Below are 27,048 nucleotides of genomic sequence, written 5' to 3'. Positions count from 1 at the left end.
TTTAATGATGAAAGAGAAAAACATGAAAATGATGCAATGCATGAAAATTTTGGATCAAAACAATGAATGCATGCAAGAATGCTATGAATGTCAAGATGAATACCAAGAACACTTTGAAGATCATGATGAACATCAAGAACATATTTTTGAAAAAAATTTTATGCAAAGAAAACATGCAAGACACCAAACTTAGAAATCTTTCATGTTCAGACACTATGAATGCAAAAATGCACATGTAAAACAAGAAAAGACACAAAACAAGAAAACATCAAGATCAAACAAGAAGACTTACCAAGAACAACTTGAAGATCATGAAGAACACTATGAATGCATGAATTCGAAAAAAATGCAAGATGAGCATGCAATTGACACCAAACTTAAAATCTGACTCAAGACTCAAACAAGAAACACAAAATATTTTTGATTTTTATGATTTTATGATTTTTTTTTTTGGTATTTTTCGAAAATTAATTTGTGAAAAAGAAAAATAAGGATTCCAAAATTTTTAATATGAATTCCAGGAATCTTGCACTCTTAGTCTAAAGCTCCAATCTGAGGGTTAGACATGGCTTAATGGCCAGTCAAGCTTTAGCATGTAACATCAGAATATACTGCTCATTACTTATCAAATTAACTTGCCTCTATGCTGATGGTTTGGAAGCCTCAGTCCAAAAGAATTTAGACATGGCTTTACAGCCAGTCAGGCTCCAACATTTTTCATGAAACTCTAGAATTCATTCTTAAAAATTCTGAAGAACAAAAAAATATATTTTTGAAAACATTTATTTTAAAATTTTTTTCGAAAACAAAGGAGAAATTTTTGAAAGATTTTTGAAAAATTTTTGAAAATAAAACAAAAAGAAAATTACCTAATCTCAGCAACAAGATGAACCGTCAGTTGTCCAAACTCGAACAATCCCCGGCAACGGCGCCAAAAACTTGATGCACGAAATTGTGATCTCAGGCAACGGCGCCAGAAACTCTGTACGCACGTCTTAATAAATCGTTTTTCATTCACAACTTCGATACAACTAACCAGCAAGTGCACTGGGTCGTCTAAGTAATAAACCTTACGTGAGTAAAGGTCGATCCCACGGAGATTGTTGGTATGAAGCAAGCTATGGTCACCTTGTAAATCTCAGTCAGGCGGATATAAAATAGTTATGGAGTTTTCGAACATAAATAATAAATAGATAGAAAATAAGGATAGAAACACTTATGTATATCATTGGTGAGAATTTCAGATAAGTGTATAGAGATGCTTTCGTTCCTCTGAACCTCTGCTTTCCTGCTGTCTTCATCCAATCAGTCTTACTCCTTTCCATGGCTGGCTTTATGTAAGGACATCACTGTTGTCAATGGCTACTTTTTATCCTCTTTGGAAAATGGTCCGATGCGCTGTCACTGCATGGCTAATCGTCTGGAGGCATCACCCTTGTCAATGGCTGCATTCCATCCTCTTGTGAAAATGGTCCAAATGCTCTATCACAGCACGGCTAATCATTTGAGGTTCTCGATCATACTGGAATAGGATTCACCCTCCTTTTGCGTCTGTCACTACGCCCAGCACTCGCGAGTTTGAAGTTCGTCACAGTCATTCAATCCCAGAGTCCTACTCGGAATACCACAGACAAGGTTTAGACTTTCCGGACTCTCATGAATGCCACCATCAATCTAGCTTATACTACGAAGATTTTGATTAAGAGATCCAAGAGATACTCATTCAATCTAAGGTAGAACGGAAGTGGTTGTCAGGCACGCGTTCATAGGAAATGATGATGATTGTCACGTTCATCACATTCAGGTTGAAGTGCGAATGAATATCTTAGAAGCGGAATAAGTTGAATTGAATAGAAAAACAGTAGTACTTTGCATTAATCTTTGAGGAACAGCAGAGCTCCACACCTTAATCTATGGAGTGCAGAAACTCTACCGTATGAAAATACATAAGTGATAATGGTTCAGGCATGGCCAAATGGCCAGCCTCCATGAAAGTCTAAGATAGCATAAAACTGATCAAAGATGTCTAATACAATAGTAAAAAGTCCTATTTATACTAAACTAGTTACTAGGGTTTACAAAAGTAAGTAATTAATGCATAAATCCACTTCCGGGGCCCACTTGGTGTGTGCTTGGGCTGAGCTTGAATGTTACACGTGTAGAGGTCAATCTTGGAGTTGAAAGCCAGTTTGTAACGTATTTCTGGCGTTCAACTCTGGCTTGTGACGTGTTTCTGGCGTTTAACTCCAGACAGCAGCGTAGAACTGGCGTTCAACGCCCTTTTACGTCATCTAAACTCGGCCAAAGTATGGACTATTATATATTTCTGGAAAGCCCTGGATGTCTACTTTCCAACGCAATTAAAAGCGCGCCATTTTGAGTTCTGTAGCTCCAAAAAATCTACTTTGAGTGTAGGGAGGTTAGAATCCAACAGCATCAGCAGTCCTTCTTCAACCTCTGAATCTGATTTTTGCTCAAGTCCCTCAATTTCAGCCAGAAAATACCTGAAATCACAGAAAAACACACAAACTCATAGTAAAGTCCAGAAATGTGAATTTAACATAAAAACTAATGAAAACATCCCTAAAAGTAACCAGATTCTACTAAAAACATACTAAAAACAATGCCAAAAGGCGTATAAATTATCCGCTCATCACTCTTCATATTATGTGCGAAATTTTTTTTTGGTCTTTTGAGAAGAGCACGAGAAAGAAAGACAATTCAAGGGATTAAAGTAGCAAGAACAACCCCGGAAATTTCACACTTGTTTTTTGCAGATGACAGCAACATCTTCTTAAGAGCTAGGATCAAAACATCTCAACAATGATTGATATTCTAAGTTCTAACCAATTAGCATCAGGCTAGAGAATCAATTTGAATCAATATGAGATCTCCTTCAGCCGAAACGTGCCTTCTACTAGACAAATGCTTATCGAAGATTGGTTAAACATAAAGGCAGTAGAGAATCACTCGAAATACCTAGGACTTCTGACTTTTGTGGCAAGATCTAAAAACACAATTTTCTGAATTTGTGTAAGAGAGGGTATGGAAAAAGTTGAAAGGTCGGAAAGAGAGTACACTATCAAAGGTTGGGAAAGAGATTTTGATAAAGTTAGTAGCCTAATCAATTCCATCTTACATTATGGACTGCTTTTCTCTTCCAAAGAATTTGTGCAACCTCTTAGAGAGCATGATAAGCAGGTTTTATTGGGAAAGCAAGAACGGAGAGAGAAAGATTCATTGGGTGATTTAGAAAAAACTGAGCAAATTCAAAGCCAGTGGAGACTTGCATTGGAATTTAGAAGCTTTGAAGCTTTTAACCAAACACTCTTAGTAAAACAGGGCTGGAGATTAATTAAGGAGCCAGAGTCTTTAGCGGCTATAACACTAAGAGCAAAATATTAGAGAAAAAAATTTCTATACTCAGACACGGGATACAATCCCATCTACACATGGAGGAGCATATGGGGAGCTAAAGGGGTATTGGAAAAAAGGGGGGCTTTAGAGGATAGGATCGAGCAGAAATATGAAAATTTGGAGAGACTCATGGCTTCCTAATCAAAACAGCTTCAAGGCTTGGAGTAACTGCTCAAGTTTTGATCACGAAGCCATGGCAAAAACACTCATTGATCAGAAAAACAGAACATGGAAGCAACAACTAGTAAGAGAAATTTTCCTACCCTTTGAAGTAGAACATATTCTAGTACTTCCTATTGATTTTCAAGCTCAAGAAGACAAATTCAACTGGAAATTCAACATACATATAAAATATGAAGTGAAGAGTACTTACCACCTTATCCAATCACAGCCACAAGAAGAAGCCCATAACAGTGACATGCAGAATTTGGAGGACCCAACTTGAAAAAATCTCTGGAAAACCAAGGCCCATCCTCGAGTTCTCAATTTCTCTATTTATTTTTCAACTTTTAGAATTGTCTTGGATGATTAATATTAATGATAGTTGAAAATGAAATTTTTATTGGTTATGAATTACTGTTTGATTTGACTATTATATTGCTTTAATTTATGACAATGTATGGTTGATGTTGTAGACGATAAATTAGTTAATTGTTAGTTGTTAGTTAATTGGTGTATTTTAAATATGATTTTTCTTCTTAATTGAATTCTTTTTTTTAATAATAAACTTTGATATTTAAACTTGTTTGTAAATTTTAAACGAAAAATTATAGACAAATTATTATAAAAAATTGTAAAACTTTGAATTTTGTTAGTTTATAAATTATTAAATTTAAATATTTAAATTATATATTAAATTTTTAAACAAATTTTAAAAAATTAAAATATAGTTTTACCATCGGATTTATTGAGAAAAAAAATTCAACAGTAACAAACTCTAAAATTTTACAATTAAAAGTTTATATCCGCCGATAAATCCACCAGTAATTAGCGGTAGACAAAAAAATTCGCCGGTAATTTACCAGCGAGGTTTATACTGTTGGATTTATTCCCATGCTAAATCTGACGATAAACAGGTTACCTATCGATTTTTTTGATAAATTTGCCAGTATCCAACGACTTTCTTGTAATGAATGTGGAAGAACGAACCAGTGACAGAGGAGAGGCCACGATAGCTCAGATTCGCACACCATGGAGGACGGAGTAAGGGTTTCATGCACTGTAAAAGAGAGGAAAAAGGTCGACGTCAGTGAGAGAAGGATGGATGGCAGCCATGCAATCGACTCCACGACGGCATAGAGGCGCATAATGGAGCGGAGAATAGAGATTTCACACACCGTGAAGGAAGAAGTAGCGTTTTCACACACTGTAGAGGAGAGGCAAAAGGTCGACACCAGAGAGAAAAGAATGGATGGGTGATAAACCCATATTTTATGATATATATTGTGCTCAACTTGAGTGATTTATTCAATCCTTCACCCACTTATTCATGTTAATTGCATGGTTTTACTTTTCCTTCCTTATTATGTGATGTATGTGAAAAACATGTTTCCTAGGATTTAAAAATAATTATTTTAATTACCATTTACTTCCATTCGATGCCGTGATTCGTGTGTTGAGTAGTTTCAGATCTTCTAAGGAAGGAATGACTTAAAGGATTGAAAGGGAACATACAAAAATGGAAGGAAAGCACAAAATGGAGTTTTTGAAGAAACTGGCAGCGACGCGATCGCATGGACGACGCGGCCGCATGTCAGCGTGAAATGGCATTGACGCGACCGCGTGATTGACGCGATCGCGCGCCATAAGCGAAACGCATATGACGCGGACGCATGACTGAAGCGACCGCGTGACAAGGAAAACTCCAAATGACGCGACCGCGTGACCCACGCGGATGCGTGACAGAGACCACGCACCAGAAAGTACAGAAAACGCTCCCAGCGATTTCTGAAACTCTTTTTGGCCCAAATCCAAGTCCAGAAGGCACAGATCAGAGGTTATGAAGTGGGAGAATGCATCCATTCAAAAGGGAGTCTCCAATTAGTTAGTATTCATGAATTAGATGTAGTTTTGAGGGAGAGGTTCTCTCCTCTCTCTTTTAGGATTTAGAATTAGGATTTCTTTTGCTTTCAGGATTATCTCTTTTTATCAGGTTCAACATTTCTTTTTATTTATCTTCTCAATTTAGTTTATGAATTCTTCTATGTTACAGATTACTCTTTGAATTAATGTTATTTGAGGTATTTCAGTTTGTTATTGCTCTCTTTTATTTATGTTACTGTTGCTTCCAATCTGAAGACATTTTTATTCCAGTAGATTTACTTTTTCCCTTTTGGTCTTGGTTAAGAAATCAGTAACTCAGGAGTTATCAAACTCAACGTGATCGATAATTGTTATCTTTGCTAATTGAATTGAACTTCAATAATCCCAATCTTTTTCTAGGAATTGACTAGGATTTGAAGATCAAACTAATTAGTCACTTGACCTTCCCTTGCTCTAGTAAAGGTTAACTAAGTGGAATTAAGATTCAATTTTCATCATCATTGATAAGGATAACTAGGATAGGACTTCTAATTTCTCATACCTTGCCAAAAGTGTGTTTTACAGTTATTTATTTACTTTATAGTCTTTTACTTATTTTTTGCAATTTAAATTACTTGTTCCTCATCTTCAAAACCCCGATTTACAATCTTCATAACCAATAATAAGAACATACTTCCCTGCAGTTCCTTGAGAAGACGACCCGAGGTTTAAATACTTCGGTTATCAATTTTAAAGGGGTTTGTTACTTGTGACAACCAAAACGTTTGTACGAAGGGATTTCTGTTGGTTTAGAAACTATATATACAATGCGACTATTTTTATAAAATTCTTTACTAGCAAAAATCCTAATGTCAAAATGGCGCCGTTGCCGGGGAACTGCAATCGTGTGCCTTATTATTGGTTATTGTAAATATTTTTCTTTTACTTGTTTATTTATTCTTATTTTCTCCTTTTATTTTTATTAGCTACTATGAATTCTCACTCCTCTCGCTTTGAGTTTGGTTCTAATATTGTTGAAATGAGTGAAAGTTATAATAGGAACATGCATCAAGGTCAGAGCAATGAAAGATGGATGGAGCCAAGAGGATCTGATCAACCCTTTAGGCAACAACACCCTCTAAGATATCATGGACAAAGACCATTCTACAATGCATACCAAGCCAATAGACATGGTGGACAACCTTGTAGTTACCAACAAGCCCCACTCTGTGCTTATAGACCATCCTCTCAACGTAACTTCAAACCACCACACTCACAAGCTCCTTTTCACCATTCACCACCATATGATCCTCATTTACCCCAATTTCAATCCAATTACTCCCAAACACCACCACTTTCCCATGTACCACGTCCAAATTCATCACCCCGAGAATCAAAGGGTCGCCTCAAGGAAACAGTAGATCAACTTCAAACAACCCTTCATCAACTGGAGCAAGCTATAAGTCAATTATCTTCTAGACGTTCGAACATTCAAGGACCTCCCACAGCCCCATGTAGACAATCTAAAGAAGAGCGTAGCATGAAGGAGATACTAGAAACTCCAGTGGACAGAACAGGACATGACTTCGTACTGGAACAAGTAGAGGAAGCTGTCATTGTAAACGAAGAAGAGTTGGTTGAAGACTTAGGAGACGCTGAACTTCCATAGGAATCCAGAGTTATGGAGAATTCTGTCAAAAACGTTACAATTGTTGCTAAGGAGGATAGTGCACAACTCCCAAAGCAAGTATTTTATGAAGAACTAGATGAAATAATTCAAGAAGCAAGTTTTCTTGATGATGATAATCTCAAATCAAGTTCTCCCAGTAATGAACTTGCATCAGCAAGTGAATTCTCTGAGATCGAAGAATCTTCCCCAAGTGAATACGAAGATGATGCAGAGGTAGATTTCTCTCAACCTCCCGTTTATGACTTAAGCGACGAGGAAGACATAGAAGGCTTCGATCAGGACATGGATGCAATTGAAGAAGTCTGCAAGGAAGTGAAGAAATTCATCGAAGAGCACAAGGGAGTAGAACTTACAGAACCACTGGAAACACCTATCCCAATGCCATTACCACCCAATACAAGCTTCAAGTGGGTACAATCCTTACCCTTTAGCTTTATTTTCCCACTTGAATATGGTTTGCTTGAAACAGATGGCCAGCTTAGAGCTCTCTGCGGCTTTAAGAGTAAGAGGGAAATGGCTCGCACTCAGAGCTGGTGCACAAGGTTCAATAAGGTTCCACGCTTCAATTCGAAGTGCACGGATTGGCATCATGATCAACCGAATGAATCTCGAAAAACGTTTGGTCATCTTGGTGAAAATCTACTTTCTAAACCGCCCGGATGGAAAAATATAGATCAAGACGAAGGCAAATTTAAAAGCAAGGTTTGGGATCCTGGAATCTATTCTGACATTCGTCACCCCGGGAGCCTGACAATCTGCTTGAAGATACTCAGAAGCTTTACATGCCTAGTTTGGGACCCCGGAGGCTGTTGGCATTCCAAGCATTGGTGGAGATTTCTGGACGAATTTAAGCGCAAGCCGCCATAACAGGAAGCTCATCCAATGTCCAACTTAAGGACTTTAACTAAAAGTGCTAGGTGGGAGACAACCCACCATGGTATGGTCGTTTCTTTTTCAGTTTTATTTCGTGTTATTTATTTTTGTTTTCCTTTTCAATTGAACCTGAATATTATTCATTCGCATTGCATACTGCATAATTGCATACCTACATAAAAAAAATGAGAGAAGGCGTACGACGCGACCGCATCACTCATGCGATCGCGTCAATTGCGAAAAACACTTCCCACGCGTCCACATCATTCACGCGGCCGCGTGACCTGGAAATCAGCGTAAGGATCCAACGCCCAGAAAGTTGGGCTAGAATCGTGCGGTTGTTGCGCGTTTCGCACAAATGACCCACGCGGTCGCGTCCCTGACGCGATCGCGTCACCTGCACAACACCAATCCCACGCGACAGCGTGAGCAACGCGATCGCGTCGCCTGGATTGCACAACACCCCAAAGGAGACAGAGAGTTGTGCTGAAACGACGCTGGAATTGCGCGTTTACCACAATTTCCAGCGACACGGTCGCATGCCTCACGCAACCGCGTCATTCATCCTTTTACCCATTCACTCACACGATCGCGTCAACCCCCATTCCACCCCAGCCACGCGACCGCGTGTCCCACGCGATCGCGTGGATTCAAATTTATTAACCCCTTGTGACGCGAACCCTACCCCATCGCGCCCTCCCCCCAACCCATTCTCCTTCCTTTCTTCTCTGCAACCCTTGCTGCTCCTCCACCACTGCTGCCCCCCGCCGCGCCATCCTACGCCACCGCACCACCGTCAACCACCCAGCCCCACCGCAACGCCACCCCCTTCTCCTTTCTCCCTCTTTCTTCTTCTTCTCTCATCTTCTTCCCTCCACCACTACTGCCCCCCGCCGCGACCACCACCCCCACCGTGCCGCCATCACCGCCGCACCACTTTCCACCACCCACGTCCCCTTCCCTTCCTTCCCCCTTATCCCCTACCCCCATTCCCTACCCGATACCCCCTGCCTCCGAACAGACGACACCGCCGCGCCACCCTCAACCACCGTGTCAGCCGCCACCACCACCATTCCCCAGTCATCTCTCTGCCCCACTTTTATTCATCCGCCTACCAGGTTTCGCTGAACGCCACCCTTCTTTCAATTCTCCGTTAATTACATATTTTTCTATTTATGTTCATCATTAGGCTAGTTAGATATGCATGTTGTAGTGGATTCTAGGTGGTTAGGTAGCCTAGGATGTGGTTAGTGGACTTAGGCCTGATTAATTGCGCTGTTCGTGCTTCTTGTTTTATAATTTTTGCAATTCTGCTGTTGCTGTGATGTTAGTATTGTTCATATGCTATTCTTACTGTTCATGCTGCTATTGCAAATGTTCTTTCTTGTTCACGTTAATTATATCTAATTGCAGTTTGTTTTAATTCATATGAACTGTCCTGCATATTGTTTATTTTCCGGGAACATCCAATTTTAGCCGGAATGCTGCCCAATTTTCTGTAAACTATTTTGTTTTCATTCATGTCTTGGTTTTGGCACTTTGAACTCTGCTTTACTCTGCTTTTACCAATCCAATTCATGAATACCAAGGCAAGCTTTCTTATTCTTTTTTATTTCCTGGCTCATAATCTGCATTTTTGATGTTTAGCTCCCAATTTTTGATTCATCATCAACCTGATTCCCTTGTTTGGATATGAGTTAACTGTAGCTTCTAATTGAGAATGTTTGTTACTTAGAAAATGATCATCATGCCACTTACTCTAACCCACTTTTTACTAATTCACTAATTTTAACTTCCTACACTCTTTTTTCATTCCTAACCAACCTAACCTTTCAAAACATCTCTTCTGGTTTTTCACTATTCTCTTTAACCTTCTAACCAAGGCATGATGATAATTTTTCCTAATTAACATGATTTTTAATACATTTTGGATTGTTAATTTTTCTTCTCGGACTTTTAACTCCTATTCAATCCTTAATGCACATTTACTTAACTCATTTTCATTACTCCACTGCTCCTTTGCCACTATATGCTTATTTTGTGATTTGCATACTTGTTTTCCTATTTTTATTATATCCTAGTTTTCTGTTTTTCAGGATGTCTGACACCCAAATAAAAGGAAAGGGAAATGCAACAACTGGCAAACGAAAAAGAGGAGAATCCTCCATGTCCATCCTGGACATCATGCATGATGACTCCTGGCGGGAGAAACACTTTACCCCGCAGGAGAAGGCTGACCAACTACTCCCTGCTACTGATCCCATTAAGTTTGCAAACCGATACTGCAAGCTGAAGTATCCGGTGTTTGCAACCTCCAGGAACCTGTACCTGGAGAGGACTCTGAAGATCCCAGAAGAACTCCAGCAATACACCTCTGGTTAGATCAAACAAAGAGGCTGGTTCTTCTTGGAGAGAAACCTGACTGAGGTTAATGCATCTTGGGTAAGGGAATTTTACTGCAATTACTTCAAAACTTTCCTAGATGGAGTAAACCTAAGAGGGAAGCAGATACTGGTCACTAAAGAGGCCATTGAGGATGTTCTGAAGCTCCTGCCTAAATCCGATCAGCCAGATGGTTATCAAAAGGCTGAGGAGGACATGCGCTTCATGAAGTTTGACTGGGATGCCGTCAAGGCAAGGATAGCCCTTGACCCGACTGTTCCATGGGTCATGGGTCAGAACACCATGCCTAAGGGAATCAAGCGGGCTTACTTGAACGATGAGGCTCGGCTATGGCATCAGATCCTAAGCAACTTTATTATGCCGAGTACTCACGAGACGGAGCTACCTGCCGCTATGATCACCCTCCTATGGTGTGTGATGGAGGGTAAGGACCTGTACCTGCCACGCTTCATTCGGTACTACATGGCCAGGGTCCACGTCCGAGGCACTCTCCCCTTTCCATATCTAATTACACAGCTTGGCCGTCGAGCTGACGTACCTTGGGAGGATGCTGATGAGAAGCCACCTGCTGCAGAATGCAAGAAAATTATCCCTCACAGCAGGAACTTTCTGGCTTTGGGCTACATACCTCCATTCCTCACTCCTACTGATGAGACAGCCACACCATCTGCCGGCCCCTCTTCCTCTACAGCTACCCTTGCTACCACCACTGCACCTCCACTGCCTCAGAGCCAGTTTATCACTTAGTGCACCGCCTGTTTCAGCAACTAGACCAGATGGAGTGCCACAACCAGCGGCGACACGAGAGATCTGAGCGTCGCAGCAAGCGACACTATGAGCACCTGAAGCTGATGATCCGTTCTGGCAGCGACATCCCCTCCGAGCCTGACACCCCATCAGAGCCATCTGAGGAGGAGGCGGATGATCACGAGGCGGAGACCCATCTACAGAGAGAGGCTGCACAAGCAGGCACGGCGCAGGCTGCGCCCCAACAGGAGGCCTTGCATCAGATTCAGGTTGCAGACCCAGAGGTTCCTATTCAGTCAGCACCTCCTCTGCAGCAGGCAGATCCTCAGACGACCACCACAGAGACTCCAGCTACCCATCCTTCCAGTGAGGACACCCCTTCACACCCTGCTTGAGTGACCATCAGGGACGATGCTTCATATTAAGTGTGGGGAGGTCGCCATCTCTGGCGTATATTTTTTGGTGAACCACTACAGACTCTTTTTACTTTATTATTTTTCTGTATTTTTCTCTTTATTTTTATTTTTATTTTCTCAGTACTTATACATTGCTATTTTCATGTATTTTTACTATATTTCTGCATGTTGCACTTTAGTTCATATTTTAGCCATTTAGTTTAGTTGCAATTCTAACTTATTAGTTATAGAAAATGTGGATTAATAGTATAGTTTACCCTTTTTAGCATAAGATAACTTAGTTTAAATTAAAAAAATATAAAAAGGAAGTAAACTAGAGACTTTAATAGAATAAAAATAACCCACACCTTGTATATATAGCATTACATGTTAGTTAGTTAACAACATTTCATCAAGGAGAAACACTAGAACTTTAAAGCCACCTTAAGATTTACATTGAGAATAATGGGAACTCTTAATTTTACTTGCTTGACATATATAACTGATATATGATTTTTGAGTTAGAGAACACACAGCCTGTGAGTTTTGAGCTTAATTGCATGGTTACATTTAAACCATAATATTTTATTCCTGTGTGTTCCGCCCTTCTTATTTATTCTGGTGTTCTTTACTTTGTTTTAATCTATATGTCCGATTATAGAATATAGATACATACCAAGAAAGTGATTGAGGCCATTGTTTGATTCTAGCTCACTATTCCCAAATTAGCTTACCTTTTACATCACCCTTGTTAGCCCCCTTGAGCCTTTAAACCCCCTCTTGTTTTATAACCACATTACTAGCCTTAAGCAGAAAAACAAAATAAAAATCCCAAGTTGAATCCTTGGTTAGCTTAAGATAGAAATTGTGTATTGTGTAAGTGTGGGAACCTTATGGGAACATGGATGATAGAAACAAAAGGGTAGAAAGTTAAAAAGAATAAAAATTTTTATTTTTAAAAGTTTTGGGAAGGAAATCAAAATAATTTAATTACCATGTGCATTTAAAAAAAATTATTTTTCAGTATTTGAATAAAGGGGATACAAAAGAATTCCCCAAATACAAAAAGCGATGCACATGGGATAAAAATAAATAAAAATTAAAATATGAGCATGTAACATAAAAAGTGGAAAAAAATATGGGAAAATAGGTAAAGAAGCTTTGCTTTACAAAATATGTATGTTAGGTGAGATCTTAGACTAATCAAGGATTCACTTAATTAGCTCACTTAGCCTTATACACATACCCTTACCTTTACCTTGGCCCCATTACAACCTTAATTAAAGACCTCATAATTTTTGTATACCTATATTCTATAATTGTTGATTGGTTAGATGAAGAACAAAGTTATAGACAGCAAGGATAAAAAGAAGAATAGAGTGATTAACCCAATAAACACTGAGTGACTAGAGAGTAAACACAAAATCCAGTGAGGGTTCAATAGCTCATCAACATATATCTCTGCTTAAATTATTAATTGTCTTGCAAAATTGTAAAATGTTTTTCTCTTCCATCTCAATTCTAAAGGTACTTTATCACTATCTAAGGTTTGGCTATATATATAAGATTCCTTGAGAATGTGAATTAATTCAACTACATGTAAGCTTTATACGCAAGGGAATAACAAATTAGAATTGCATGATTCATTTAGGTAGTTGCATTTAGAATAGATTGCATTGCATGAGATTCCACCACTTTGACCTTACCTTACTCTTTGTCTTGGATTTAGCATGAGGACATGCTATTATTTAAGTGTGGGGAGGTTGATAAACCCATATTTTATTATATATATTGTGCTCAATTTGAGTGATTTATTCAATCCTTCACCCACTTATTCATGTTAATTGTATGGTTTTACTTTTCCTTCCTTATTATGTGATGTATGTGAAAAACATGTTTCCTATGCTTTAAAAATAATTATTTTAATTACCCTTTACTTCCATTCGATGCCGTGATTCGTGTGTTGAGTAGTTTCAGATCTTCTAAGGCAGGAATGACTTAAAGGATGGAAAGGGAACATACAAAAATGGAAAGAAAGCACAAAATGGAGTTTTTGAAGAAACTGGCAGCGACGCGATCGCATGGACGACGTGGCCGCATGTCAGCGCGAAATGGCATTGACGCGACCGCGTGATTGACGCAGACGCATGACTGAAGCGACCGCGTGACAAGAAAAACTCCAAATGACGCGACCGCGTGACCCACGCGGATGCGTAACAGAGGTCACGCACCAGAAAGTACAGAAAACGCTCCCAGCGATTTCTGAAGCCCTTTTTGGCCCAAATCCAAGTCCAGAAGGCACATATCAGAGGTTATGAAGTGGGGGAATGCATCCATTCAAAAGGGAGTCTCCAATTAGTTAGTATTCATGAATTAGATGTAGTTTTGAGGGAGAGGTTCTCTCCTCTCTCTTTTAGGATTTAGAATTAGGATTTCTTTTGCTTTCAGGATTATCTCTTTTTATCAGGTTCAACATTCCTTTTTATTTATCTTCTCAATTTAGTTTATGAATTCTTCTATGTTACAGATTACTCTTTGAATTAATGTTATTTGAGGTATTTCAGTTTATTATTGCTCTCTTTTATTTATGTTACTGTTGCTTCCAATCTGAAGACATTTTTATTCCAGTAGATTTACTTTTTTCCTTTTGGTCTTGGTTAAGAAATCAGTAACTCAGGAGTTATCAAACTCAACGTGATCAATAATTGTTATCTTTACTAATTGAATTGAACTTCAATAATACCAATCTTTTTCTAGGAATTAACTAGAATTTAAAGATCAAACTAATTAGTCACTTGACCTTCCCTTGCTCTAGTAAAGGTTAACTAAGTGGAATTAAGATTCAATTTTCATCATCATTGATAAGGATAACTAGGATAGGACTTCTAATTTCTCATACCTTGCCAAAAGTGTGTTTTACAGTTATTTATTTACTTTATAGTCTTTTACTTATTTTAATTACAATTTAAATTACTTGTTCCCCATCTTCAAAATCCCGATTTACAATCTTCATAACCAATAATAAGAACATACTTCCCTGCAGTTTCTTGAGAAGACGACCCGAGGTTTAAATACTTCGGTTATCAATTTTAAAGGGGTTTGTTACTTGTGACAACCAAAACGTTTGTACGAAGGGATTTCTGTTGGTTTAGAAACTATATCTACAACGCGACTATTTTTATAAAATTTTTTACTAGCAAAAATCCTAACGTCAATGAGCAATAGAAGCACACGGTGGAGTAAATAATAGGGGTTTCACGTGCTACTACTCTCAGTTCGAGGGTTTAATTTCTGCCGTAGGGGTTATTAGTTAGAAAATGTAGGAAATTGAATAAATTATAATAAAGTGTCATGACTAGCGGCAGTTCCTCACGAAATAACCGCTAATCAATTAAATTTTGCGGCACATAAAAGTGTTCTAATGTCAACTACTATTATCTTCGTTATTTGTGGCGGTTAGATAAATGGCTAATAAGTTTTGGCCGCTATATTCTGCCTGTCTTGTAGTGTGTCTCCGTTATGGTTTAGAAAGATGTGAGTAAAATCATGAATGTGAAATATTGCACCCAACACGCACATCAAGTATTCATCAAGACACCTCACATCAAGTAATTAGTTTATAAAAAATTTAAGTAAATAATAAAAAATCAGTTTAAAATAATCTAAAATTATATTATTTTATATTTTAATTGTTAATAGAATAATTAAATAATATTTGATGTAATATATAAATATTTTATATATAAAATTATAAATATTAAATTAAATAAAATAATTTTAAATTATTATTTTTCTAATATACTGTAAAATATTTTATTTATTATGGCTTTAATATAATGGCACGTTGATGGAGCTAAAAAAAATGTTACAATTTTTTCACACTATGTAAATGACGTTGATTAAAAATTTTAAACTGTAATAAAAAGTTAATTGAAAATTTAGTAATCAAAATTATAAAAAAAATTTAAAATAATTAAACTAAAATTTTTATATGAAAAATCTAAAACTTAAATATTGTTAACTCTACATATTTAGATTAATTTTTATATTTCCTGTTGTGTACGACATATATATTTGGTGTGGGAAAAAGAAAACAATAAAAAGGAGCGAATTATTAGTCAATATATAATTCATATAATAATCAATCAATTATACACTTATATACGTATATATGTAGAAACTACTATTCATTGTATATTTATATATCCAACCCTGGCCTTCCGGCGAAAACAGTTTGCTTATTGTTTAATGTTTTTGGATCACTGTATTACTGCTGGTCGACATAATCTATCACCATAATAAAACAAATAAATTAACACGTGCTTAATTTTTTGTTTTAAAGAAAAAAAAAAAAGACGTATAGAATATGATGGGTTTATGACCACAATAACCAACATAAGCAACTCAATTTCATCACGGCGCCGAAAATCATGGCTATCTCTCTATATATATAGCCCTCTAACTTTGCTCTACAAATCACACTACTATATGTATACTATATGCAATAACAACACACTTTAAGTTATCACTTACTCTCCCTCTCTAATCCCTCCTTATCTTTGTTCTTCTTTTTAATTAGTTTTATTTAAAAAAAATGATGATGAGTTGCCAAGCATGGCCTGAACCAGTGGTTCGTGTCCAAGCCTTAGCTGAAAGTGGCTTAAGCTCTATCCCATCCCGTTACGTCAAGCCGCGCTCACAGAGACCTACCAATACCAATACCAACACCACTTCTATGGCCTACCCACAAGTCTCTCAGACTGAGGACGATCACAGTGATGTAAATATGAACATCCCTGTGATCGACCTTCAGTCTCTATCCTCTGGGGAGGATATTGCCCTCCGGGAAGAAACTCTCCAACGCGTTGCTGAGGCGTGTCGGGAGTGGGGTTTCTTCCAGGTGGTGAACCATGGTGTTAGCCATGAGCTGATGAGGAACGCAAGGGAGCTGTGGCGCGAGTTCTTCGACCAACCATATGAGCTGAAGGAGGAGTATGCCAATTCTCCTAACACCTACGAGGGTTATGGGAGCCGTTTGGGTGTGAGTAAGGGTGCCATTTTGGATTGGAGTGACTACTTCTTCCTCCATTACATGCCTCCTTCACTTAGGAACCAAGACAAGTGGCCTACACTTCCGTTGTCCCTCAGGTATGACAATAATGCATGTATGATCATGATATCATATTTCTTTCTTTTCTTAATTATTATTATCACAGAAATTTTAGAAGGCAACACTTTTATTAAAATTTAGTCAATATTTAACTAGTACAAAAAGAGAATAATTTCACATCTATCATTATATGTAATCGCACACCACTAAAAATACTAATAATTACTAAATAAATTATTATGTATAATATATATTTTATATTTTAATATATATTATATACGAATAACTATTTTTTTTATACTTAGCAGGTTACTGAAAATTATATTACATATATTCTTAACATAAATATCACTTTAGCACCTTTCTGACTTCTCTAACAGCAAGTAATATTACCATCATAATTAAAGAGGCTGTCATCATATTTAATTTATTGTAGATAAGAAAACATGTTGGGTGATTATGAAATATTAGGTTAGACGACGTACAATATTATTCTTCTATTTAATTTCTAGAATGATATTATAGTTAATAATTGAGGGGTATCCTAGCATAAATAAAATTAAAAAGTTTTTGTAATTAGTTTAGAACATATCTAACTTGGTGTTCTATATAACCATATAATTATTTCTCTTGTAGATATATAATTCCTTAAGAATGATAAACACGTTTTTATGTCCAAACATGCATGGAATTGTTTATTTATTTATCTAACTAAAGTTTTTTTTAATTTTATTTGGTAACTTTTCTTTTTCCTTGTATTCTCTTCCTTACTTTCTTTTGAACCAACGATCAAATATAAGTTAGAAAAAAAATAAGTATGTTATTTATATATTAAAATTATGTTTATCTTCAGAAAATGCATCTTCACATAATAAATAATAATTTTAATAATGCTTATGTTAAAAACTCTATCTTTCTTGCAAGTTATTTACTAATTTTTCCTTGTTTGGTATGATATAGATGTGTTTGTAAATATACTTAATATTTGTTTCTATTTAATATTGTTTACCAACCAATTAATAAGGTGGCTTTCTCATAGTTATGTTAATTTCTTATAACGAGGTTGGGGAGTTGTAGGTATACGTAACATAAATTGAGCATGTGAAAAAAGAGGATAAATAAAGTTCCAAAAGTTCAACAGATTGGATATATGTTTGTCCCTTTGACTAGATCACGAATTCTAGTTTTATGAATAAAGCGTTAGTACATAAAGATTTAGTTTTATATATAACAAATTTAAACTTTCTAAGATTTTTAAGTAGAATTTATATTAAAAATTTTAGTAAAGCAAAGTTTCTTCATAGGATACTTATTATTATCTAAGTATGAATTAAAAATATCACTAAAAACACTCGTTAAAGTTATTAATGGTGAAAAGTAGTAGTCTTAAAAAACTTATTCACTAAATGCATTAAATAGATAATTTTTTTTTTATCTTTTTAACCAAACATATTACATGTACAAAAAAAATAACCATCAAATCATCACTCATATATAATGCATGGTAAACATAAAATTCACACTAAAAACAAATTAAACAATATATATATAGTTATATAAAAATATATAATTATTAATTTAGTGGCTGATTTTTTATGTGCGCATAATATTTTTGTTTTTTAACCCAAATGTTTTATTTTAATAATTTTAGAATTTCACTAACACATGTTTTTGTAGAGCATTATTTGTTTATTTACAGTAAAAACTTTTAAATCTTTTTCGTTAAATAATGTACTAAAAATTACACATTTTTAATAAAAAATTTTATATCAAACACCTGAATAAATAATTTTAGAGCACTTGTTAGTCAAACTGATAAAGTTAACATGTTTTCTAAGGAAAAACCTTATCCTATTCGTAATTAAAATGAAAGGGTTTGGAACTGTCAAATTTGAGGGTGTTGGAAAAAGTCGTGTCACATATGAAGTGGATAGTTCACAATTAATTAATTAATTAAATGAACTTAAAAGAAGCTTTTTGACACGTTCAGCTTTGGAGACTCATAAACCTACCACTTGGGTGAGTTGGGTTTGGGTAACTAACGCTTCTTCAACAACTTCGAATAAGCATAAATAAGCATGTAGGTACATCATGTACACTCCAAAGGCCAAACCCCACATGTAAAACGTGACGCGCTTTCTTCTCTCTCTATGGCCTCTCGCATTTGACAAAGCCAGCTTTTACAAATTACTAAAATCTATATAAAAAAGAAAAAAACACTTCATGCTTTTCCTTTGTGAGGAAAATTTTACTAAAATCTATTATATATATATATATATATTAGTAGATCTAATGTAATAAAATTTTTATATTTTAATGAAAATTTTTGTGTTATCCACATGCAAAATTTATATCGATTGATACAAGTTTATCATGCTATGCCTTAGGTATTAAATGTTTTTTTTTTTTTTTTTGCACATAATTAAACCTTAGGTTTGTTGGCAAAATTTTTTATATATGGAAAGCTTTTTTGTGAAATTAAAAAATATTGGCCATTTTTGAATTTTACCAAAATATTGGGGCATCTTGCAAAAAAATTATAAAATTGTTAGAAGCGATCTGTGTTTTTTTTTTTTAAAAAAAAAAGTTAAAATGAAATATCTAAGAGTGATTTTTGTTTTATTTTCAATTAAAAAAGTGAAAGCGATGATCTGTTTTTCTTTTTAATAATAAAGTAAATTTGCTAAAGTATTTTTTGCATTGTACCACACACTTGTAAAACTTTAAAGCACTTAATTTTCTGATTAAATACCAGATCTACTATCATAAAAAATAATTTTGCATGGGTTCCTTATCAAGGATATTGCAATAAACTATACATAAAGGCCAATTGTAAGTAAATTATAAACAAATTTTTTAAGTATTCAAAAATATTAATATTTTAATATTTTTAATAGTTGATTTCAGATTATATATATATATATATATATATAGTAAAGATGAAAATTTTGGTAAAGAGTAAAAATTACTTTTTCAGGATAATTATATATATAAAACTAAAATTAAAATTAAAATTTTAGAAATATTCATAAATTTTATTTTTTTAAATTTTATCTCAAAAGATTTTTATTTACATTAAATATACCTCTGCCAATACATATGTTCTTTTTAAATAAAGTAAAAGTCTTCATTTTTCGTTCAATTTCACTCTTGGCTAAAAAAAATTTCATATATAAAATGATTGAAATAATGATATTTTTGGAATACTTGGAACTTTTCTTAAATTATATACCAGTACAAACTACTTGGTTCACCTTTTATATCTCTCTCTGTCTTTCTGTCTCTTCACGTACAAAAGGAACCCACTAATTTAATTTATAGTTTTCTCTTAACTACCTCTTCTAAGCTGATCACGAGCAACATAGTTATATTTTGGACAATGTTGACCGGGACCTCATTACCTCATAATTATTATCATAAAAAAAAATAGAGAAATGTTAAATAATAAATACCTTTTTATTTTTAATTTTCCTTATATTTGAAGCGATATTAGCTAATGTTTCACTCGATTACACTAAAATGTTAATGATTAGTTAAAGATGAAAATTCAACTTCACGTGAAAGTTGATATTTAAAAACCGTTAAATAATTTAATATTTGACTAAATTTTCAACTAACAATTCTAAGTTATCAACACTGCAATGTGTGTTTCCACTATAGTTAAATCATGGTTAGTTGCACGTACATTTAAGTTGAATTGGTAACTGACAACAGGAAAGTAATATCGGAATATGGAGAAGAAGTGGTGAAGCTAGGAGGAAGGATGCTGGAGTTGATGTCAAGAAACCTAGGCCTAAAAGAGGATTACCTTATGAATGCATTTGGTGGAGAGAATGAGATTGGAGGGTGTTTAAGGGTTAATTTCTACCCAAAATGCCCTCAACCTGACCTAACCTTAGGACTCTCAGCTCACTCAGACCCTGGCGGGATGACCATCCTTCTGCCTGATGATTTTGTATCCGGCCTTCAAGTGCGCAAAGGAAATCATTGGATCACTGTCAACCCTCTCCCAAATGCTTTCATCATCAACGTTGGTGACCAAATTCAGGTAACAATAACAATAATTACACTGAAAAGTAGTAATAACATTATCTGCACTAATGGAAAATTTTTAAATAATATTCTAAAAATACTGGTCTATATATTCTAATAATAATTATGCTGTTGATTTTTCTAAAAAAAATTAAACATTTTTACATTGCATAAATTAAATACCCACATTTTGAAAAAAAAAAAAATTCAGCCAACCACTAGGTCTGCCATAATTATGTATTATTGTTGATGAGGTTCAGATTTTCAAGGAGTGGGTAGTTCTTAATTAATTAATGACTAATATATATTATATAATGACATGTGTTAACTATTTTTCAGGTGATGAGCAATGCAATATACAAGAGTGTGGAGCACAGGGTTATTGTGAACTCAAACAAAGATCGTGTGTCCTTAGCCTTCTTTTACAACCCAAAAAGTGATTTGCTTATTGAACCTGCCAAAGAGCTTGTGACTAAGGAAAGGCCAGCACTCTATCAACCAATGACATATGATGAATATAGACTTTATATTAGGGTGAATGGACCTTGTGGGAAGGCCCAAGTTGAATCTTTGACTTCCCCAATTAGGTGATTATTATTATTCCAACAATAATTATTATCATAATCATATTATGTAATATGTAATGTGAAATGTGAAAATATGGCAATTAGGATCTAATTGCATCTAAATAATTGAAACATATATATTGCTATCCTTATTGGATGTCTAAAGTTATGTGATAATGATGGGTTGCAATTGTACAAGTTGATGATATGTACAAGGAGTGTTTAAATCACATGTCCCCCCGCCCCTTCTTTTTCATGTATATTCTTTCTTATCTCAAAGTGAGTTATTGGTTTGGTCAATTCAGAAGCGGGGGAAATTAAGAAAATTGGACTCAATGAATAATAATGGTGTGTGATCTGACACGGCTGAGCATATGTACCTATTTTCCAGGTTGCCTAGGTCTAGTGGGATGCTGACTAAAGCTCACTGAATGTGATTATAAAAAATGACACCATGAATAAAATCATGGAACATGTGACATATGAAACTTTTCATATAGTATACTAATTTGTTTTTTAAGATTTCAATTGCACTATTATTATTATTATTAAAATGGAATTTTGGATATTATAGTGGTCCCTCCACTTTTTTTTTTTTAAAAAATTGACTCTAACAAACAAAATGATAAATTAAAACAAGATTAAACCACCATAAGTAACCATGAAAGATTAATTCGCTAACAAAAGTAACCATGGAAGATCATAACTCCTCAGATGCCCACAATTGATTAGCTTCGTTTGTCAAAAATAGTCTGATGTAGCCTTAACAGAGTGGCATACGTGGACTGTTTTCTTCGTTCTTCTTAGTTGGAACCCAATTTTTGTAGAGTAAAATCATACTCGAGCACAATCATCCATCGTTCCGAACTACTCCACAGGAGAACCCTGAATTAATTTAATCTCATAGAATTCGAGCAATGTCAAGGAGAGAAGTAACTACAAGCGAAGGAAGCAGATTTTCAGGAGCTTTACATTCGAAGATGAAGAAGAAGAAAATTTTGGATGGAAGATGTCACTAGGTGAATATGTTGTCTTGTTGGAATCTTTGACGGTTACTAATCCTGAAAGATGGTTTATTCGTTGCCCCTCTTCGAAGGTATGAACACAGTTTGTATACATACTTTAATTGAACGTTTCTACTTTGTTTTGATGTAAGAAACAAATTATATTGTTTTATCATGGTCCAGCATAATAAGAAAATGTTAGCCCATCATTTTGTTTGCTGGTAACTGCTGAAAAAGAATCAAAAAGACTCTATAGTATTCAGAGCTCAATCTCAGAGATAGTAATAGTACAACTAAAATTTCAAGAACCAAATTAATATGCACATTATAAATTTGAGAGGCGAACAATGCTATCTAACGGCCAGCAAATATTATTATTTTTTACCAACATTTAACTAGTAACAATTTGCACATATATTTATAGACATTTTATACACAAAAAGTATATAATTTATATTTATATTTATTAAATTTTTGTACATATAAATTAATATAGTTTACACCCATAAATTAATATAAATTATATTTATATTTTTTAAAATTTACACATAAATTAATAAAATAATAATTTAATATTTATACTAATTAAATAATAACCATAAATACTGAAAATTGCTGGTCTATGAATTTTTCTTTGAGAGGCACTATGAGAATTTAGACTAATTTCAATGGCAAAGGTTTTGGTTGTATATCTCTCTTTAGTATATGTAAATATATTTTTCATTTGGTTTATATAGTTTTTTTATTTATTTCAAATATGTATCTTTGAAAGAAAATATAAAAGAAGTAATAAAATAATATTTTTATAGATAAAAAAACAAACTTATAATAATTCTATAAAACAATATATATATATATATATATATATATATATATATATATATATATATATATATATATATATATTAAGAACCTAACTAATCTTTTTAATGTTTTCCTTTTGCCCTACTATAGTAGTATTGTAGTTAAGAATGAGTTTATTACAACATTTACATATACCAGTAAATTAATATGCACTTTTGCTTCTTTTTATCAAGGTGTATAATAATAAAAAATATGAAATTAGTTTAAATAAAATTACTTAATACCCTAATTAAAAAATCTTTTTTTTATATATTTTTTATAAATATAAATATATATGAAAAAAAATGTGTACTAAAATCATGCTAATCTTTTTTAAATATAATAATAGATAGCAGATGTATACGATCTTTATAATAAATTTGACATGAAAATAATTGAGATGAGTAAGTTTTATAACAATATCTTTCTGATTTTTTTCTAATAATAATAATAAAAGAAAATGACAAATCGATCCTGACTTTTTGGTCTGCAGATATTTAAGTCTCTGAAAATTTAAAAATATATTTAAGTTTTTTACCTCTTTAAAATCTGGACATATCGATCTCTGAGTCTAATTTGTTCAATTTTAACTCTTTCACGTGTGCATCCGTATCAACTAAGTCGGTACCATGGGAGCCACGTTTGATTTTTCCATTGAGTCTGACAGATCCTAACAGACCCAAGTGAACATAAAGGATCGATATGTCTAGGTTTTGAAAAGGTCAGGGACTTAAATGTATATTCCAATCCTCGATGACTTAAATGTCTGCGGATCAAAAGGTCAATGACCTATTTGTCCTTTTTTCTAATAGTAATAATAATAATAATAAAAATAAGTGTTCCGAAGATTTCCTGAAACTGGGTTGCTCTTGGGGCAAGACGTGAGGTCCAGGCTTTTTTTGAGATAGTGTTCGACTTATATTGGTGCCGAGGTGCAGCCATCCAGGTTCTTCGTGAGGAGGTGGGGGTAGTACCTGCAAGAGACTTCGATACTTAAGTTAGCAAGGGTTTTAAGCAGGTTTTAGTAGATTAAGTCTAAAATATACATGAGAGTGTTAGTGTATTTATAGTAGAATAGATAACTACCTTTTTAAAGTAGTTTCACCTTTGATGATGGATGGCCGTTCCCTCTTGATAGGAAAGTTGTTGAGATCTCCCTTCTAGATATGCAGGAGATATCTTAGAAGGTAGTTACTTATTCAGATAAGTAGGATTGAACTACCCTTGTCGTGTTCGACCTTTAATTTATAGGGCCGGATAAGTAGATGAGGCCACCTTTTTGGATGGACTTTTATTCTTATTGGGTCTCACTTTATGTTTTTGGGTCAGGGTATATATGAACAGTCTCCTTACTTGAGTTCATGCATTTACGAGGTCAGGTTCAAGCATGGGTGGATTTGTCCTTTTACGTTGGGTAAACCGCCTTTTTGGAGTAAGTTGGGTACTCGATATGTTTTTGAAACGTCAAGTCTTTTCATAACATCACACACGTTCTTCCTTCAGTTACCTTGGTAACTTTGTACGCCATTAATGAGAGGTGCAAAGTGACACTTTTGCCTTTAATGTCTTATAAATACTTTATTTTTCTTTTTTTTTCCTTTTTCGCTTTCTTTGTATTGCATCGTCTTCGTCTCCCTGCTCTCGATTATTTTTGCAACCTTTGTTCTTCTTTCAAGATTTCTTTATCTTAAATTTTGGGTGTTCTCATTCGTTCATTGGAGGCTTTGGACCGTACGTGTTTTTGCTGTTGAAGTGTTCTTTTTCCTTTCGCACTCTTCTATCCAGGTTGGTTTTTTACCCTTCTTCTTGTTCTGTTTCTTGCGTTCTGTTTTGCCACTTTTGTGTTTGTTGATTGAAAATTTGTTTGCTTTTTCATTCTTGAATTTCTTAAATGGCGTTGTTGTTTTTATCGATATTGAAAAATGTTTTTGAAAATGAGGTTCAGCCTTGTAAATTTTACGTTGGTCCTGGTCTTTATTTGCTATTGGTGATTGAGATTTTCATGCTTGTGTTGTTCTCAAATGGTGCCACTTTATCTGTTAAAAGATGGTACTATTTCTGTATCTGATAATGTAATGATACTTTGTGTGTATGAGAAAATGTAAGAACTGTAATCTTTTGATGGCGACCCGACTTTTCGGCTTTTTGTTGTGACATTTTTCTTATTTGTTGTATTGTAGATAGAGCTTGTATGTCTCGATCAGTTATACACAGCATATCTTTTAAGGTCTCGTACGACTTGATATTGGTAGATTTATCTATTCTTATTCCTGTCTGTATTATTGATAACGAATATGCCAAAGCCTTTCGTAGACACCATAAATTATGTTTGAGTTGGGAGGATGAGAGGAATTATGAAATTATGGTTGCTGACCCTGAAGAGAGGGTCTGTTTCTCCCGACTTGATGGGACAGAACGTCATTTCATATATGTATATGATTGTTTTTTTACGAAATTAAGAGTTACTTTTTTTTTTATCTGATTTTGAGTCTGAGGTTCTTAAATTCTGCAATGTTACCCTACCTAATTGCATCCCAATTTGTAAGATTTTTTAAAAATATACCAAATTTTTTGTCAAAAATTTGATGTCCGACCTTTTTTTAAGGTCTTTTTTATGTTTTCGTTCTCACCAAATTCTTTATCAAGATGTATAATAATAAAAAATATGAAATTAGTTTAAATAATAAGTACTTAATACTCTAATTAAAAGATCTTTTATATATATATATATATATATATATATATATATATATATATATATATATATATATATATGAAAAAAATGTGTGCTAAAATCATGCAAATCTTTTTTAAATATAATAATAGATAGTAGATATACACAATTCTTTATAATAAATTTGACATGAAAATAATTGAGATGAATAAGTTTTATAACAATATTTTTTTGATTTTTTTCTCATAATAATAATAATAATAATAATAATAATAATAATAATAATAATAATAATAATAATAATAATAATAATTGTTAGAGAATCATTAGAGAATCATTAGAATCATTTTAGATTAGTTAGCATCATTTATATTTATATAGCATATCTGTATATTAATTGTAGGATTCTATGCTTTTATTATTTTGATTTTTCTAGCACCTATATATACCCTTTGTACATTGTACTTTTGATCACACTCAATAATACACAAATTCTTTTTCTAGTTTAGTCTCTTGTTTCTAACATGGTATCAAGAGCTTGGGTTGTTTTTTTTTTTCAGAAACAATTGGTTTCTAGCTCCTTTATCTTGTTTCACTGACAGTACTTTGTCCTCCGTTTTTGGCTCCTTCCCGACGCTTTGGTTCATCACTGCCGCCACCCTTGCCTTCTTCTCGTTGCAGGCTTTCCAACGCCACCGAAATCATTGCCGGAAGTCGTCAGACGCGCTGCCACGTGCCGCTCAAAGTTGCCTGTCCGCGTTCAGCAGTTCTCCTTCTAGACGTCTCCAGCGCCGTTGGATCAGCGCCCCAAATCAACGGCTCCGCTTCTACCACGTGTCACACTACTGCTTTTCCGACCCGAGATCGACCCGCGCTCTCGACCCGATCTGTTCCTCTGCCCGCGTGGCACCCCACCCCATCAGCCCTGACGTGTCCTGCTCATCCAATCCCGCAGCGCCATGTGTTCCCTCTTGCTGACGTGGCAGTTGACGTGTCATCCGACGTGGCAACTGACGTGGCACATAGTAGGACCCTCCCTAAGATTTTTTGGTGATCTCTTTCCGTTTTTGCCTTTCTTTTTCTTGTTTTCGGCGCCCAAGTTGCAGTTTTTCTCTCCTCTTTCGTGATCTTTGTATCTGCTATTATGGAAAAGTCAGCTATTTTTGCTACCACACACAAAAATGATAAATTCTGTCGAAATTGTAACCGTTTTAGGCACCTCTTCTCTGTCTGTCCCTCTGTTGAATGTCGCACATGCCACCAGAAAGGTCA

At 34.7% G+C, this 27,048-nt stretch overlaps 1 protein-coding gene across 1 annotated transcript; it reads left to right on the top strand.

Moving 5' to 3' along the window:
* Window positions 1-16,016: 16,016 nt before the first annotated feature.
* LOC112743654 (jasmonate-induced oxygenase 2) lies at window positions 16,017-21,485 on the top strand. The gene is made up of 3 exons (XM_025792944.3): window positions 16,017-16,695; window positions 20,372-20,705; window positions 21,029-21,485. The coding sequence occupies exons 1-3, from the start codon at window positions 16,142-16,144 to the stop codon at window positions 21,278-21,280; spliced, it is 1,140 nt and encodes a 379-aa protein (XP_025648729.1). The 5' UTR covers window positions 16,017-16,141; the 3' UTR covers window positions 21,281-21,485.
* Window positions 21,486-27,048: the final 5,563 nt, after the last annotated feature.

Source organism: Arachis hypogaea, chromosome 14, assembly GCF_003086295.3.
Source record: "Arachis hypogaea cultivar Tifrunner chromosome 14, arahy.Tifrunner.gnm2.J5K5, whole genome shotgun sequence".
Lineage (NCBI taxonomy): Eukaryota > Viridiplantae > Streptophyta > Magnoliopsida > Fabales > Fabaceae > Arachis > Arachis hypogaea.
The sequence above is the reverse complement of the archived record's forward strand: the minus strand, read 5'-3'. Positions and strand labels throughout refer to the sequence as shown.

What these genes read in the sequence shown, in the direction of transcription:
- LOC112743654 (XM_025792944.3), top strand. Translation starts at nt 16,142, where the DNA reads ATGATGATGAGTTGCCAAGCATGGCCTGAACCAGTGGTTCGTGTCCAA. An exon ending in ACACTTCCGTTGTCCCTCAG is followed by an intron (nt 16,696 to 20,371) that starts GTATGACAATAA and finishes AACTGACAACAG; the next exon opens with GAAAGTAATATCGGAATATG. An exon ending in ACGTTGGTGACCAAATTCAG is followed by an intron (nt 20,706 to 21,028) that starts GTAACAATAACA and finishes ACTATTTTTCAG; the next exon opens with GTGATGAGCAATGCAATATA.